Source organism: Talpa europaea (assembly GCF_964194135.1).
Source record: "Talpa europaea genome assembly, chromosome: 5".
Lineage (NCBI taxonomy): Eukaryota > Metazoa > Chordata > Mammalia > Eulipotyphla > Talpidae > Talpa > Talpa europaea.
In genome coordinates this window covers 35,055,634-35,074,757 of record NC_140071.1, presented here as the reverse complement: position 1 = coordinate 35,074,757, position 19,124 = coordinate 35,055,634, and the positions used below count along the sequence as shown (strand labels likewise).

Here is a 19,124-nt window from a genome sequence, read left to right as displayed (position 1 = left end):
CCCTTACTTTTCAGCCACTGATAACCATGATTCTACTCACTGCATATATATTTGACAAATTTAGATTCCATATATAAGTGTATGTATGGCTTAGCCTATGTCTGGCATATTTCACTTAGCATAATTTTCAGTAGGTTCACATTTACAGTCCTGGAACTTGATCTAAGAAGTGCCTCTTGAGGAGTTGTTATATTTCTCCTCATGAGGCTGGCTTAGAATGCATGCTTGGTTTTTCAGTTGGGAGTAGGTTTCATTTGGAGTAACTGCCAAAAGTTGTGCTTTTTGACTTTCTTTCTTTAAAAGAAATTGTTATTTTAAAATTATACAAGTAATGCAAGAATATATTCCTTTCTTTTTGTAAGCTAATTGGTAAGATTAAACAAGCTGCTTTTTAGAGTAAATGACTATGAACATCAATAAATTTATCATGTTAATGTAAACCTGCTTACAAACATGATTAAAAACAAAAATCAGCATAATAAGAATTACTAGGTGATCTTACCACTGTCTTAACGCCAATATTTAAAGTGTTTGATGAAAGAATGGACCAATCACTAAGCAGTCAAATGCACTGAGGCTCATCAACAACTAGCTTTATTTTTATGGACAACATTCCAGTTTAACAAAGATGTTTTTTCTTGGAAGGGATATTTGCAAAATATCTGTTATTTGGCTGATTCCAAATAACAGGTAAGTTGGGAATTGAGGGACACCAAAGTTAGCCTAACTCACTCTTTTTCCAACACCCATAGCCAAGAAAATAGCCCTTACTATTTACTGAATCCAGGTTTGTTTGCTCTTCACTATTTCAAGGAGTCTTTAAGGGTGGACAGGGAGTTTAAAAAAATACGACAAGGAAAAAAGGGTGGAGATTCATCCTGATAAAGTGTTGGGAAACACTGGACTCTTGCCAAACCACACTGAAGTCTCTAATGGGGTGGGGAGGTGTCACACATTGAGGTGGGTTCCTACAAGAGTATCTGACACAGATATATATATATAATCTCCTTTTATGTTCTTGTTTTAAGGAAGAGCTCTGACCAGGAATATTTTCAAAGTTCCATAAATAATGACTTAATAAATGTTCATTTCTGGGATATTATAGTGCTTTCTATAATCATACATCTCATTTCCTTTTGTGGTATCATTTGCTTTTCAAGGCTTTTCTTCTTGGTCAACACCTTTGATTTTCACAATAGTTCATGTTAGGAATTATTATCTCTAATTCATAACTATGAAACAGAACCAGAAAGATGGAGTGGCTTGCCCAGGATTATAAGTTTTAGCATAATACCAGATATTTAATTGATCCTTAATTACTGAATTAACTAGTGCATAACTAAGTCAGAATTATTATCAAAACTTAGTTCTTCTAATTACTTGTTTTGAATGATCCCCCCTTGTAAGATTTGAATATGCAAATCATTCTGTTACAAAATGAGAACATAGTTCATGTATTTCATATAATTCAGGAGTGAGAAGATAATAATAGCACCGTTTACTTCTATAAAGTGCCAATTGTGCTATTTTGCTATATATGTTATTTTCCAATGATGTTGGCAAGGTAGGTATTAAATTTTATAGATGAGAAACCTGAATCTCAAAGAAATTAAATAACTGCCCAAGGCTACAGAGCTAGGTAAGTGATTAAGTTGGAGTCTGGATTTTGCTATGTCGTAATAGAAAACCCCTCATGATGCTTCCTAGGCATAATCAAGGGAATTGAAAGAATTATTCAAGAAATAGGTCCTTTATAAGTTTAAAAAAATTTATAAGAGGCATGCTTGCAAAAAATTAATGAACACTTCCATTAAATGATGATTTCACTATCAGCTATGTCAATTAGATGAAATATGCACTGATTAATATATTCTGATTTTCAAAGGGGATACCTAATAATTAAAAATACATGAAAAGCAAACCTAGAAAAATTGTTTTATTTTCTACCTTAAAATGATGAACAGGTACTTATTACTTTAGAAAAAGAACAGAATTACACATTGATTATGTGTAGAGAAAGAGTTACTAAATAGCTCATTTATTAACCTTACTACACACACAATGCTGGGAACTGTATATGTATCTATTTGGATAATAGCCAGTGTAAGAAAAAGTATAGCATGAACTATGCATCTTCTCTTGAAAAAGTTTAGGCCCTTAGAAAAAGCAATTAATGATGTATATATGTTGTGAAAGGAGAAATAGGAAAAGTAATGTGATCGGAAAACACCTGGGTAACAGAATAGATTTAAAAACTCACTTTGTATGTTTATAGTATTATTTGAAATGGAGTAAAAATAGTTTGTACTTTTGATGTTAAAAGTACTGTTTTGTACTATTATTTTATTTGGTCATATCAGTTTACAAAACTGTTTATGAATTAGGGGTACAGGTCACACCTTCCCAGATGTATCTTACCATACTATGGCTAACACTAAAATGCCCACAAACTTTAACCATAGTTCACTGGGCCTCTCCAGCCTTTGCTTCCAGCCCTTCCCCTTGGGAGATACAACTCTGCAGTAAGAGCTCTAGTTTGTTTGTTTCTTTATATTCCACATGAATGGAAGTGTCCACTATTTGTCTTTCTCCTTCTGACGTACTTCATTTAGCACCATTCCCTCCACTTCCATCCATGTTGTCACAAATAGCAAGAGTTATTTTTATTTTTTAGCTGAGTATTATTCTATTGTGTATATATACCACATTTTCTTTAATTCAGCCATCTGTCCTTGGTCACTGACATTGTTAACTTGGTTATAACAAATAGAGCTGCAATGAAAATAGGGGTGCATACACCCTTTTAATTAGTGTTTTTGCATTCTTTAGGTAGATACCTAGGAATAGTTACTGGATTATATGGTGGATCTCCTTTTCATTATTTTGAGAAACCATCATAATGCTTTCAATAGGGGCTGCACCACTACATCCACCAATAGCGTCGAAGAGTTGCTTTTTCTCCACCAACACTTGTTGTTAGTAAGCCTTTGATATGGGTCATTCTCACAGGTATGAAGTAGTATCTCATTTTATTATTTGATGTGCATTTCCCTGATGGTAAGGATGATGAGCAATTTTTATGTGCCTGTTGGTCATCTGTAAGTCTTTGAAAAAATGTCTATTTAGCTATTCTGTTGATTTTTTTCTTTTTCATTTTATTGAGTTGTATGAATTCTTCATAGATCTTGGATATCAGCCCCTAACAGATATATGGTGTGCACATATATTCTACCATATGGCAGGATGTCTTTTTGTTTTAATGATAACTTATTTCACTGTGCAGAAAGTTTTTAGTTTGCTATATTCTTAATGTATGGTTGTTTTGCTGTATTGCTGAATTTAGTTTGCTAAGATTTTGTTGAGGGTTTTTTCATCTATGTTCATCAGGGAAGCTGGTCTGTAGTTTTCTTTTTTGTGATGTCCTTGCTTTTTTTGTGATGTGGGCTTCATAAAATGAGTTTAGAACCCTTTCCAAAGTAACAGATAAGTCCACAACAAATTAAACAAGGAAAAAAGTAGTACCAGAAAATTTAAGACAAATGGCAGTAGAACACCATCATATATCAATAATAGCCCTGGCATGAAATAGACAAACCTCTTGCCAGGCTCACAAAGAAAAAGTGGGAGAAAACCTAGTAAATAGGATCATTAATGAAATAGGAGAAAGGACAACAGAGACAGCAGAAACCCAGAGAACCACCAGAGATTAGTATGAACATTTATATGCAAACAAGTTCAACAATCTGGAATAGACTGACAAATTCCTAGAACTTTACAATCATCTGAAGCTGGATAAAGAAGAAATAGAAAACTTAAACAAACCAATTACAAGTAACAAAACTGAAATAGTAATCAAAACCCTCCCCCAAAACAAAAGCCCAGGACTAGAGGGTTTCACAAATGATTTCTACAAATAAGTTCTACAAAACATTCAAAAATGAATTAGTGCTTATCTTTCAAAAAACTGAGAGAGAAGGAATACTACCAAACATGTTTTATAAAGTCAACACTACACCAATAGCAAGACCAAACAAAGACAACATGAAAAAAGAAAACTACAGGCCAATCTCCCTAATGAACACAGATGTAAAAATCCTCAACAAAATCCTAGCCAACAGGGCCTCCCTGGTGGCACAGCAGACCTCGTGTCTCGCCCGCTGCTCCCCTCAGCAGTGTATTTGAGGAGTTCTGCCTGTTCTGTCCCGCACTCTGTCTCTGGTGGATCCTTTCACCTGCACCCCCCCGCACCTGTACCCCAGTTCTTGTATGCATAAGTAAGTAAATCTTTAAAAAAATCCTATTAAACAGAATCCAACAATGTAGCAAAAGTAAAATACGCTATAACCAAGTAGAATTCATTCCAGGGGCACAAGGATGGTTCAACATCCAAAAATTAATATAATTCAACACATCAACAAAAAGAAAAATAAAAACTATCTCATATCAATAGATGCTGACAAAAGCATTTGACGAAGTTCAACAACTATTTATGATGAAGGCCCTCAAAATTCTTGGAAAATAAGGAACATACATTAACATAATAGAAGCCACATACAACAAACTCAGAGCCAATATCATTCTCTCTTTTTTTTTTAAAGATTTATTTGTTTATTTATACAAGCACTGGGTACAGTTAGAAGCGTGGGATGGTGAGAGAATTCACCAGAGCCAGAGAAGGGAACAGAACAGGCAGACCGATGAAATACACTGCTGAGGGGAGCAGCAGGTGCGGCAGGAGAGCTCTGTCACGCCATGTGGGACCCTCACTGGTGGCCGGGGATCGAACTGGAGCTGCAGAGGCTGCAGGCAGCTTTGCAGCCCAGCGCTCAACCGCTGCACCACCAGGGGAGGCCCGCCAATATCATTCTTAATGGTGAAAAGCCCAAAGCCTTCCCTTTAAGATCTGGAACAAGACAAGGTTATCCACTCTCACCACTGCTTTTCAATACAATATTGGAAGTCCTAGCTAGAGCAATAAGGCAAGAGGAAGACATACAAGGAATCCAAATAAGAAAAGAAGTAAAACTATCACTATTTGCAGTCAATATGATTATATGCATGGAGAACCCAAAAAACTCTACAGAAAAAACTAATTAAAACAATAAACCAGTTTAGCAAAGTACACAATCAACACACAAAAATCAGTAGCCTTCCTATATGCAATCAGTCTGAAGAAGAAGAAATTGGAAAAAAAAAATCCCATTTACAACTGAACCAAAAATAAATAAATAAATAAATAAATAAATACTGGGAATAAACCTAACAAAGGAGGTGAAAGACCTATACAAAGAAAATTATAAAATATTGTTAAAAGAAATTTAAAAAGACACAAAGAAATGGAAAGACATCTCCTGTTCATAGACTGGAAGAATTAACATTATCAAAATGGCAATTTACAGATTCAATGCAATTCTGATAAAAATCTCAATGGCATTCTTCAAAGAAATAGAATATTGATGAAATTCATATGGAATCACAAAAACCTTAAATAGGCAAAACTCTCCTGACTAAAATGGAGGAGAATGGAGGTATCACACTCCCAAACTTCAAACTATACTAAAAGCCATAATAATTTAAACAGTAGGGTACTGGAACAAAAACAGACTCACAGAACAATGGAATCAAATTGAAAACCCAGAAATAAAGTCACACATACAGGACAACTAATCTGTGACAAAAGTATAAAGAATATGCAATAGAACAAGGACAGTCAACAAATAGTGTTCAATAAATGGTGCTGGAAAAACTGTACTATTACATGCAAAATAATAAAACTAGACTACTGCCTCACACCACGCATAAAAACCAACTCAAAATGGACAAAAGACTTGAACATAAGACCTGAAACCATAAAATATATAGAAGAAAACACAGGCAAAATAATCTCTGACATCTCAGAAACATCTTTAAAGACTCATCCCCTGAAGCAAAGAAAGTGAAGGAAAAGATACATGACAGGGATTACACCAAACTAAAAAGCTTCTGTACAGCAAAGGAAACAATAACCAAAACAAAGAGACACTCTACTGATTGGGAAAAAATATTTACATTCCACACAACTGATAAGGAATTGATTTCAAAGATATATAAAGATATACAAAAGCAAAGCAAACAATCCAGTCAAAAATAGACAGAAGAGTTAAAAAGACATTTCTCCAAAGAGCAACTGCAAATGGCCAACAGGTATATGAAAAAATGTTCAACATCACTTACAATCAGAGAAATGCAAAGCAAAACCACAATGAGATATCAACTCACACCACTGAGAAAGGCACATATTAAAAAGAGAAAAAAATGGCGGGCCTCCCCTGGCGGTTGAGCACTGGGCTTCAAGGCTGCCCAAAGCCTCTGCAGTGCCGGTTCGATCCCCGGCCGGCCGGCGAGAGTCCCATATGGCGTGCAGACCTCTCCTGCCGCGCCCGCTGCTCCCCTCCGCAATGTATTTCGTCAGGTGCCTATTCTGTTCCCTGCTCTGGCTCTGGTGAATTCTCTCACCTCCCGTGCTTCTGACTGTACCCAGTGCTTGTATAAATGAATGAATGAATGAATGAATAAATCTTTAAAAAAAACAAAACAAAACTGGCAACAACAAATGCTGGCAAGGATCTAAAGAAAAAGGAACTCTCCTACACTGCCAGTGGGAATGCAAAATGATCCAATCACTATGGAAAGCTGTGTGGAAGACCCTCAAACTACAAAAAGTGGAGTTACTAATTCCACTTCTAGGAATCTACCCAAAGGTCACAAAAACATTAATTCGAAAGGAAACCTGACTCCCATGTTCATTGAAGCACTATGTACAATAGCTAGGATACGGAAACAACCTAAATGCTCAAAAACATAACTGGATCAAGAATATGTGGTTTATATATACAACAGAATACTATTTAGCAATCAAAAAGATAAACTCATGCCATTCGCAGCAACATACATGGAGCTAGAAGGGATTATGTTCCATGAAATAAGTCAGAAGGAAAGAGAAAAATATTGGATTGTTTCACTTATAGGAGGGACATAGGGAAAACAAACAAGGGGTCGGGGAAAAAAAAAAGACAAAAGTAGCAGTTAAACTATAAATTGCAAACATTCAGCTAGGGAGAGAAAGGGAGTGGGACCAAGTATGGGAGAGAAGAGAACAGGAGACCATGGTGACGGTCCACAGGTGTTTTGGTGGGGGTAATTTTATGGGGATTACACCTGAGAGGAGAATGAATGATAATGTAAAAAGTATATAGTAAAAAATAAATAAATAATAGCCTTGATGTAAATGGAGTGAACGTAACAATCAGAAAGTACAGAGTGGCTAGATGGATCAGAAAACAAAACTTAATGTTCTGTTATCTCCAGGAGACCCATTTGAGTAACAAAGCGAAGTACAGATTCAAAACAGATGGTTGGGAAACAACCTTACAAACAAATGGGTCCTTAAAAAAGTCAGAGACAACAATGCTTACATAAGGTAAAACAGAGTTCTAGCTAGGAAAGTTCACAAGAGACAGGGATGGACAATATATAATTGAAGGTAAGTGAACAGCATACCAGGAAGACATAATACTCATTGATATATATGCAACAAATGAAGATACATCAAAATATATGAAGCAACTACTAACAAACCTATAAAAAAGACATTGATGGAAGGACAATAGTAGGAAGGGACTTCAAAATTCTACTTTCCTTAATGGACGGATCAACTAGACAGAATAAAGAAGGAAACAACAGCCTTAAATGAGCAATTAGATTGCACAGGTTTAAAGGACATTTATAGGGCACTGCATCTCAAAAAAATGAAGTATATATTCTTCTCACTGCATATAGAACATTATTTAGGATAGACCACATGATGTCACTTGGTTATAATATCAGAAAAGTAAATATGAATAAGAAAGAAATTTTCAAAAAAAATAGCATGGGAAATACAAAGGAAGATTCAGCTGGCCTTTGTTGACTATGAACAAAAGTAAAATGACAATTTTCTTTAATCACTTCAATTTACAAGAGAAAGAATCTCATTACTCAGGATATTACTTAGTACATTACCCTAATTTCAAGAAGAAGAGAAATGTCAGCTTAATATTTATATAGGATAAAGGAACTAATGGGCTGAATGTTTAAAAAAAACAAAACAGGTAGTGGGCTGGACTGTGACCAGCTTCTGGGATTCTCCTAGCATAAGGGTCTGGCAAAACACTATTTAAGGTTTTTATTTCTTCTGCCTCCACTGGTAATAGGGGGCCAATTCATTGAAGAATGGCATATACTGACCACCGTTCAAGAAAAGGATGAGACTACCTGTTACATTATTTATTTATTTTTTGTAATTAAGGTGCTCCAATGCTAAATAGCTGGTAGAAAACTTAAACAACAGGGAATAATCTCATAGATCATAACCTCCTTCAGTCAGAGCTCCTACTGTAAACTGAATGCATACATAATATTACATAGAAAGTCAGAAAACAGGTGGTGGGAGAGTTTTCAAAAAAAGTATTTGTTCTCCAGAAGGATTTTCTATTATTATTTTAACCATGTGTAGTTTTTCTATTTCCCCTAAATTTTCTGGCTTTAGAAAGGAAGTTTGGGGGTGGGAGGTGTTATAAGTTGGTGGGGGCTCAAGATATAAAGGCTCACACTCATTCATCTCAGCATTAAAAAAAAATCCAGTCTCACCTCTCTCATCCATTCTCGAATAGTTTTGCCAGCTTCTTGATGCCACACATTGTGAACAGAGTCTGTCAACGCCACAGCAGTTACCTTACTTTTTACATCTGCTTCTCGTTGAATCATCTGTTTTAAAAAAGGAAAATAAAATATTGGCTATAATATTTTTTTCTACTGGGTGCAGCCTGCTTAGTCATAGATAATAATTACATTACACTGAAAATGAAAATGCAATATGCATCTCCTGTTCAAAGTCACTGAAAACACGCCTTATTCTTGTCTAGAAATGTGAAAAGACCTAATATTTTCTTTTAAAAAGGTAATATCACGTAAGTCTTAGACCTATGCAGCTCTATTATTTTCCACATGGTTTGACAATTCAAGGATTAAAGAGATCACAAGGGAAAAAAGGAGGAATCCCTGAGGGTTTCTTTTACAAGATTCTTTCGCCGTTTTCTATTTCAGTGCTTCAGGGAAGTTATTACCTGGGGTTCACTGTTACCTACTTAAGACTAACATCTACTAATTTTCAGTAGATGGTACATCAGTAAGGAAAGGTGTCTTGCTTTGTTTGACTTCTTCAATTTAACCAGTCTGCTCTTCACCATGGTCTCATAAATTCTTGGTGTTTTAATTACCCACAAAGATCATTCTTTTCAAAGTCTATCAATATCATTTTGCTTGCTAATATATTTTTATATAGATAAACTATTACTCTTTATTTTTATAGGAAATTATTGCTATAATATTAAATGGTTTTAAAATTTAAAAGAGTCACTTGGCTTGAAGAAACTGAAGAATTCAGCAGAGAACTGTAAGTAAATGAAGCTGAAAAAAAAAAAAAACTCAACAAAACCTACAATAGAAGAACCACTAAAAACTTTAATTTACTAACACTAGTGATGCTAATTTGACACAACAAATATAAGGTTTAATAAAAATTATAGTTAAAATACAGTAGCCTTGAATTTCAGTCATATCCCCTAATGTTTCTCCCCCTAAAAAAGAACAATTGCCCTATCATTTGCTATTAATTTCTATGAACTGTCTATCAAAAATGTATTAATACATATATACAAAAAGTCTAAATGGCAATGAAAGCTTATATAGAGAACACCGCAAGCCATGTTTCTAATACCAAATGATGTCTGTTGGCATTCTGAATTAAAAATCTGTCTCTGTTTTAAATTTCTTTAAGCCCTGCATATGCACATCCCTTCCACTGAACACTAAAAGGAATCTAATTCTTTAAATGCTGCCTCAGCAGCATCTCTGCACCTCCAATCTTTGTGTCCTGTGTTTTCTGCTTACAGACTGTGATCTTAAAATCAATGTTAGTTATCAACATCGTAATATGACTGCAAAAATTCACCTTGCAATACCAACACTATTTTCAAGAGTACGAAACAAACAAATTCAATATTTCACCCTTATTATTAAGTTGTTTTCTTTACTCTTTTAGATTTTTATTTAAAAAAAGAGACTCTCACTGGATTATAGCACTAGAATATAAAAATTTAAACTAACATTAGATAATAAAACCCCAAATTCCACAAAGGTGAATCCGCCCTATTCACAAGGAACTTAGAAGCTCTTACTCTCATTTTCTAAGCAGTAGTACTTTTATTAGAGATTCAGAGTGACTGTCAGTAAAGCTATAAAATAACAACTTGCCCTTCTGGTATCCTAAGAATACGTGTTCATTTTAAAATGTTTGCCCTGGGTGTTGTTGCTGTTTTGTTATTAATATATGCCGTCCTATTGAAGGGGGTGGCGTCTGAAGATACTGAATATTGAAAGCCATTTGTGAAATCAGATAAAATTAAGTAATGAATAGGTTAAGCATTTAGTGCAAAAGTGGAAAGCATAGGGGTTATTCTACAAATCTGGAAAAATATACAGCTGTTAGGTGGACTACCAGAAGAAAAAAACCTGATCTGTTTGTCCATCTGGCTGATATTTCACACAAAGGAAGTGATAATGTGCAACTTTTTTTTTTTAAATATCACATCAAATAATATTATACTCCAGCATACTGCCTTATTATTATAGTCTTTTACAGTTTGAAAATCATTTTGAATTGTATTCTTGAAGTGGAGAATCTCAATGAAGTGCCATTTACAAATGAGCCCAGTAACAAATAATTTCAACTGTTAAGGATTGGTAGAATTGTAAATCAGTAAATATCTTATTAGCTTTGCTTTTAGACTATTTACCTCCATGTTTTAGGCTTGCCGTAGTGAATATGGTAGTTGGGAAACTATCTGCAGATGTCGTTTCTGTCCAAAATACCTGCTATTTGTGTTTGTTATCCTGGGTTTCAGCCCTTCCCTTCCTTACTACTTCCACTGAGAATGAGCACTGATGAAAAATGCTGGAGAGTTGCACTGATGGGGATAGACTGAACAAAGAATCAAGACTGTTTAAGATACAGATATTAGATGGACTAAAGTGAAAGTAAGGAATTGAGGAGGTGCAGCTGGCAAGAGAACAACTTGTATAATAATCTGTAACAGAAGATCTTTAACAGTCTGAGAAACTCAGAAATCTGAAATGGAGAAAATTGTATACCAAAGTCCTCCTATATGTCAACCTACAGCAGAGACGGGTTTTTATTAGGATCCACAGATATCAACACCTTTGAAATTCCTTGCAAAATTCTGTTGGTATGTGACATGAATATTTTTCTGGGAGGGGTTTCCTAGCTTTTATTAGATTCATGAGCTACTTTCAGCAAGGGAAAACACTAAGACTTTTTTTTTTTTACTTCTACAGAATAAAGGAAAAAAGTCGCTATCCATTTGCTTAGAAGATAAGCTTTTGAAAAAAAGGGAGTTGTTGATGTTATAGGGACACTCTGCCATGAAGTCTTTGGAAATAGTTTCGTATCTCTACTCTAGGGCCTTGGTTTTGGAAATTATGAATTCAACAATACTATGTTAATACTTTCAACCAAAAGAAGTATATTCCTGAGTTGGACTATTTTCACTCTAATCTAAAAATAAAAAAGGATAATTTCATTTTACCATATTTGTGGCCTAGCAGCCATGGTACTCAGAATAAAATTTCTTATATTTTAAAGTCCAAGGGGATCTCTTGAAAGGGGTGTGGGTTTTGGTAGGGAGGTAGATATGTGCATCCAGGTTCATATCTATATTTGGATATAGAGTATGTTTTAAACATGTTTTAAAGGGAAATGTTGGAACGTCTTTCATCAGCAAAAGCCATTATCTTCTTTTTAAATTATGACATGTGTTACACACATGCACTGTGAGGGTAACAGTATGAATCACTTGTACAGGAAAGAATATTTTGAAAGAAAATCAAATAATACATGTTTCCTTCAGATTAAGATCTGACACTGCTGTACACATTTATAAATCTGAGGATCATTACTACTGTATGAGCATGAATGAATCATCACTCTAGTTAATAGCACAGTTGAGGTTTGAGATGTCTTTTAATATATATATGTATATAAATAGATGAGCTCCCTGTGGAGCTCCTTGAGTTAGGATTTCAGACTAAGTTGCTTCAAAGGTTTGAGAAGTATGAAATGCTGGTATCTTTTCATTATGCAGATTATAATTATACTCAGTGCTTCCACATGAGTGTAGTCTTTATGTGGTTTGATAATCTATGATATTTTATCGCAAACCTTTTCCATCACTTGCACTTCTGCCTGTACATTCCCTAGCATATGGCACACTGCCCTGTGTGCTGTCAGGCCCAACGGGTTAAAAGTCTGCCCAGGGCCAAGATGATGAATCAGTCCACACTGATTTGGCACAGTCTTTTCTGTTAATGTCTTCCTGAAGACTCTTGTATAAGTAGGCCCCACGAGCATCTTATCCACAGAACAAATATCATCTTTGCTGCAACATTAGACTCTTGGTTCTGTCACCAATGGTTCTTGAAGCACCTCAAGTGATTACACTGAAATACACACACTTGGGTAGATAAAATGTGAAGACTAAACTGCCCAACAAGAAATACAGGTAAGCGTGACAAATAACTTCCACATGCTGCTCAGTTTATAATTCTAAAATGCATCTTATATTAATATCTATATCTAAGTCTATGTCTACAGCTATTTTTTTTAGAACCTTCCAGTAAACAATCTTTGTAAGGAGTATGGTTGTTAGGTTCAAGGATGTTGGAGTAAGATCATCTGGGTTCAAATCACTGCTCTGGCATTTCTGGTAATGGTACCTTGAGTGAATCATGTCAACATTTTCTGTGCCTCAATTTCATTATAGGTACAAGAAGGGAGATTAAAATACACTGAATTGTGATTACAGCAGGAAATATAAAGCAACTAGCAGATGAAAAAGCACATAGTACACAATTATAACAGATGATCCCACAAACACACACAATGCAAGCTACTTTATATATGAAAATTGGTGCATGCTCCTTTCTTAATGTAGTAGTCAACAGGAGCTTATCTTAGAATGCATTTAATGAGAAATATGATTATAAACACAGATCCACAATAGCAAAAATTGATAATTTTTTACTGATTTTTCTTGTGTATGTAGTTCAGTAAGTTCTCAAACCTGAAGAGTGGAAAGAGCTGATTACTGTGTCTGTTTAAAATCCTGCAGTCAGAATAGTAGGCTAGTAATAGCACTGAGCACTTGAAAACTGAAACAGACTTGTTGAAACCACACTGTAGTAGCTCTGCTTCCCTGCCACTAGTGACCCCTTTCAGAATTACTTGGGCTGGCAACAAAGCAGGAGGCACAGTTTAGTAGGGCAAAAGTGGTGGAAAGAGAGTTCTTTTACCACTTTGTTTTCCACATAAAGGAACTGTACCTGGCTATATTTTTAAAAGATAACCACAGAGATATAAAGTATGTCCAGAGGAAGGCAGTATAGTGTTATACTAAAAAGCATTCAGAGGCTTTGGAATTTTTTTTTTTTTAAATGAGCTGACATTGGTTTATAAGACTGACTACGATTTAGGGGAATAGGTTCACACCTGTTCACATGTATGCTTCCACCACTGCCAAAGTACCAATAATTCTCTGCCATAGACTAAAGGACTGCTTCCCCATTTCCCCCCCAAACTGCTACCTCTCCCTCCAGTATAGGCTCTGGAAATTAGATGTACTTAAAATTTTACTTTTGGTTAATCATGATAAAAATAGGGTACCTGAAGGCCAAGTGAGATAAGGCATGTAAGTAATCAATACTGTCAGCTACTGTTACTACCTTGATATTCATTTCTAATTTCCAAAGTGAACCTTTCCATTTAGATATGATATTTATGTACCCTTCATGATATCAACACTAATGCTGATAGGATAGTAGTTATGAAGTGTCATATAACTATTACAGGCCATACTTTCTAGATTATGTGAATTGATTTAGGCTTGCCTCAATATTTTTAAAGAAAATAATTAGGTATAAATAGGATAACCATGCATCTCAGTATGGTTTATGCCTCTTGGTTTGTGCCTACTGACTTGGCATTATTATTAACAGTGTCCCCTTTCACTGTTAAAAGTATTCTGATTTGTGTTGTAAATAATACGGTCAATATATGTATAACATCTTTGGTGGCACAGTGGGTTGAGTGCAGCGCTGTGAAGCTGTCCACAGCCTCTGCAGCACAGGTTCGATTCCCGGCCGGCCAGGGAGATTCCCACATGGCGCGGCAGACCTCTCCTGTCTCGCCAATTTCTCCCCTCAGCAGTGCTTTCGGTCTGTCTGCCTGTTCTGCTCCCAGCTCTGTCTCTAGTGAATTCTCTCACCCTCCCATGCCTCTGGCCTGTACCACAGTTCCTGTATAAATAAATAAATCTTTTTTAAAAAAACAATGTATAACACACAAGTTAAATGTTACTCTACCAAATTGGTAAACGATACAAAGTTTCCTTATGTTCAACTTTAGCATATTAAGCAGATTCCCAAAGCCTATACAGTTGTCACTATAAAAATAACCATGTAGAAAAACTTACAAGAAATATTTCCAAAAGTTCCTAAGTTCAAAATTTAAGGGCAAGCCTTAGTGCTATGCTGAGCCCCTCACAGATGGACAAGCAGCCTCACACCCTGGGTAGGTAAACAAGGCCAGCTGGGGCTCCACTGTAGCAAGAGGATAAGACAACATTCTCTTTTCCTGTGCTTTGAAGCCCTAGCTTCAATTCTTGCAACCTTTGTCTAATTTCAGGAAGGAAAAGGCTCTCCACAGGCAAGACCCCCAAGGGATAGGGTATGTAAACTGAAACTTCTTGGGTCACACGCAGTTATGAAGACAAGTCTCTAGTCACCAGTTAGGGAATGGCAAGCTATGATTTATTATTGCAGGCGGCCAGAAGAGAGCAGTAATAACTTCCTTTTCCTTTCCTGCCTAGACCTTGCTGCCACGTGCAGGCTCCCTCAACAACACAAAAAGCATGTGTAAGGTAAGTTTAAGAGAAAATGAAAAGAATAAAACCAATAAATATTAAATGATTGATAATCTGGGAGTTGAGAAAGAAGACCAGTACTTTACAAAAGTACATGATGTGGGGAAAAAGGCAACAGTTTAAAAAAGGTATTCTACCAATCAAGAAAATAGCAAGTTAATTTTAAGGGAAAATAAGAGAGGTCACAAATTAAGAAAAACAGTTAAGTGATCATTAAAGTGATTTAATTAAAATGTTTTATTATATGAACACAAGCAAAGTAGGCAAAATATCATAAAACACAGACTTGAAAAATTTTAATGAGTATATATGAAGTGGATATATTATAAAAGTATGTGAGGACTAAACACTACCTGTCCAAAAAAACTAAGGCAGGCTTAGCAAAGATGTTTACATTGTGATAAGATGTAGTTTTAGGGCCTCCCTGGTGGCATAAGGGGTTAAGATGCAAACTATGAAGCTATCCCCAGCCACTGCTGCATGAGTTCAATCCCTGGCCAGGCAGCTACACACATGGCGCAGCAGACCTCTCCTGTCTCACTTGCTGCTCCACTCAGCAGTGTACTTCAGTCAGTCTGCCTGTTCTGTTTCACTTTCTGTCTCTGGTGAATCCTCTCACCACCACCCCCGCCCCGCACCTCTGGCCTGTACCCCAGTTTTTGTGTGCACAAATAAATCTTTAAAAAATAAATAAAAAGTAAAAAAAAAAGATGTAGTTTTAGAGGGAGAAATGAGTACACCTACTAAAACTTTATAAATGTTCTACATACCAGGAAATGTTATAAATCTTAACTAACTGGTATATACTAGAACTATTTTATGCATATATTATTTCTATATAATACTTTATACATATATACTTTATAAAGTGTATATATAATTTACATATGAGGCAGGGAGAGAGAGAGAATGAACTTGTGAATCATGGAATATAAATAGTTTAAAAACTTGTAGCAAGAGATTCAGTAGGATTAGCAGAGGCATACATACTCAGTCGGAAGAGTGCTAATACATTTAAGTTTTAAAACATACTATTTTCTTTTGGCCTGGGAGAAAGAAGGGAAAATGGATATGATTTCCTGCCACAAAGATATACAATAATAACCAGAGCATAGGAGAATATGCTGTCTAATCAATTTCCTTCAAGAAACCTTTACATTAGGTGTGAGGTGATGACTGACTTGGTTCTGGTCAATATTTCACAATATATTCAGATATTGGGGTCACAAAGTTGTAGACCATAAATATAGATACTTTTTGATTGTCACTTCTGAGTCATATATTATGTAAACCAATGTTACCTCAATTAAAAAAAATTTTTGATTGTCAATTATACCTCTCTAAAGCTGGGGGAAAAGCCCTTTATACTGAATTTCCATGTAAATATTCAGTGTCTTTGTCATTATACTAAAGTAAATGAAATCATTTATTTATTTAAAGATTGATTGATTTATACAAGCACTGGGTACAGTCAGAAGCGTGGGAGGGTGAGAGAATTCACTAGAGCGGGAAGCAGAACAGGCAGACTGACAAAGTACAATGCTGAGGGGAGCAGCAGGTGCAGGAGAGGTCTGCGTGCCATGTGGGACCCTCGCTGGCAAACCGGCATTGTAGAGGCTGCAGGCAGCTTCGCAGCCCAGCGCTTAACCACTGAGCCACCGGGGAGGCCCATGAAATTATTTATTAATTTAATACTATTTTTATGAAAATATTTATAAAATTTAAAAATTAAAAAAATATTTATTGAGACAAATATATTGTTTTCAATATATTTTATTTATTAATATATTTTTTACATTGTTCTTCATTTTTGTACAATGTATGCGTTCTCATCTCGGTTATAGTCCCTGTGAAATTCCCACCACCATTCACCCGTGAACCATCACCATACTCCCTTGTGCCCTTCCCACCCGTTTTTTTTTTTTTTTTAAAGATTTATTTATTTATTTATACAAGCACTAGGTACAATCAGGAGTGCAGGAGGGTGACAGAATTCACCAGAGCCAGAGGGGGAACAGAAAGGCAGACTGACACAATACATTGCTGAGGGGAGCAGCAGGTGTGGCAGGAGAGGTCTGTGCGCCATGTGGGACCCTCGCTGGTGGCCAGGGATTGAACTGGCACAGCAAAGGCTGAGGGCAGCTTCACAGCACAGCACTCAACCACTGTGCTGCCGGGGAGGCCCCCATCCCTGTTTTGATCCTACTCCCTTCTGCACCCTCTGCAGAATGTCTCTGGTTTATAGTTGTCTGTTGATTTTGATTTTCACTTTATTATAATTATTTTTATTGCCCCTGATCCCTCATTTGGATCCTCTACATTCCTGCTATAAGTGAAACCATCCAGTATTTTTCTTTTTCTTTCTGGCTTATTTCACTGAGCATGATCCATCCCAGCTCCATCCATGTTGCTGCAAATGGCATGAGTTTATCTGTTTTGATTGCTGAGTAATATTCCATGTTTTCAATATATTTTAAAGACTGCATGTTCTACTGACAAGGAAAGCAACCTTCTAATTTATCAAAGTTTTAGGTAATTTATTATTATATCAAGTTGAGGAATATATGATTTCTGACTTTCGGAAAGAACTCACAGTTTAAACACATTCAGGTACGGGCCTCCCCGGTGGCGCAGCGGTTGAGCGCTGGGTTGCGAAGCTGCCCACAGCTTCTGCAACGCCGGTTCGATCCCCGGCCACGGGGTGAGGGTCCCACATGGCGCGCAGACCTCTCCTGCAGCCCGCTGCTCCCCTCAGCAGTGTACTTTGGTCCTTCTGCCTGCTCTGCTCCCCGCTCTGGCTCTGGTGAATTCTCTCACCCTCTCGCGCTTCTGACTGTACCCAGTGCTTATATAAATAAATAAATCTTAAAAAAAATAAATAAACACATTCAGGTATGTTCTATCTTAGCAGTCTGAGTACTTATACATAGATTATCTCATTACATAGAAAAATTTTTAAAGTAGATTAGTAGTTGCAGGATTATGTACCTGTTTTATAGATGAGGAAACTGATGCTTACAGAAGTAATTAACTTGCCCTCATTTACACAGTAAGTGGCAGAGCTAAGTTTTAATCTTTAAACTCTATATCCTTATACCATGGATATCTGTATATGAACCCTACATTTGCCCTTCTGAAATATTTATTATACTAGCAGTGATGTATTTATCATGTTCTATGCCACTGAAATGTAGGTTCTACAAAGGCAGGTCCTATTTGTGAGGTCAATACCAGATCCCTATTCCCTGCACAATAACTGGTCATAATAGATGCTCAAAAATTATTCTGTATTTTGAAAGGAGGTGCTATTAACAGAAATAGCAATCAGGGAATGTTATGACTAGGAAGTAAGAGTTATGTCTGGTTTGGCATATTTAGAAACAGACCAAATTGCAGGTTAGATGTCCATATGATCAACATCTGAAGAAGGGAGGAGAACAAAGCAGCAAAGGACAGAGAGAAGTCAAGGCGAGGTGCAAGTCCAACCTTGCACAACTTCAGGAGTTAAAATGGCTGTTCAATTTCTTGCCCTACTAAAAAGAGAGCTTCCATATGATCCAGCAACTCCACTCCTAGGTATTTACCCAAAGGACACAGAAACATTAATTCAAAAGGGCACCTGCACTCCCATGTTTACAGCAGCACTATTTACAATAGCGAAGCTATGGAAACAACCCAAATGCCCAAAAATAGATGACTGGATCAAGAAGATGTGGTACATATACACCATGGAATATTACTCAGCAATCAAAAAAGATAAACGCATGCAATTTGTAGCTACATGAATGGAGCTGGAAGGGATCATGCTCAGCGAAATAAGCCAGAAAGAAAAAGAAAAATACTAGATGGTCTCATTCATAGCAGGAATCTAGAAAACCTAAATAAGAGTCCAGGAAAAAAAATAACTATAAGAAAGAAAAAATCAACAAGCAACTATAGACCACACACATACTACAGTGGGAGGCGGGGGGAGGAGAAGAGGGATTAGGGTCAGAAAAAGGGGGTGGGAATTGTATGGGGAATATAACCAAAATTAAAATGCATACATTG

The 19,124-nt window shown here is 36.2% G+C and overlaps 1 protein-coding gene across 2 annotated transcripts in view; it reads right to left on the bottom strand.

Annotated features, from left to right (window-relative positions):
- ARB2A (ARB2 cotranscriptional regulator A) overlaps positions 1-19,124 on the bottom strand; it is a gene marked incomplete at both ends in the record, with an annotated part of 418,987 nt that overhangs the window by 147,857 nt on the left and 252,006 nt on the right. For both annotated transcript variants that reach the window (XM_084234095.1, XM_084234096.1), the window contains one exon: positions 8,668-8,784. In XM_084234095.1, coding sequence (XP_084090221.1) covers positions 8,668-8,784 — 117 coding nt within the window. The remainder of the gene's footprint in view (positions 1-8,667; positions 8,785-19,124) is intronic.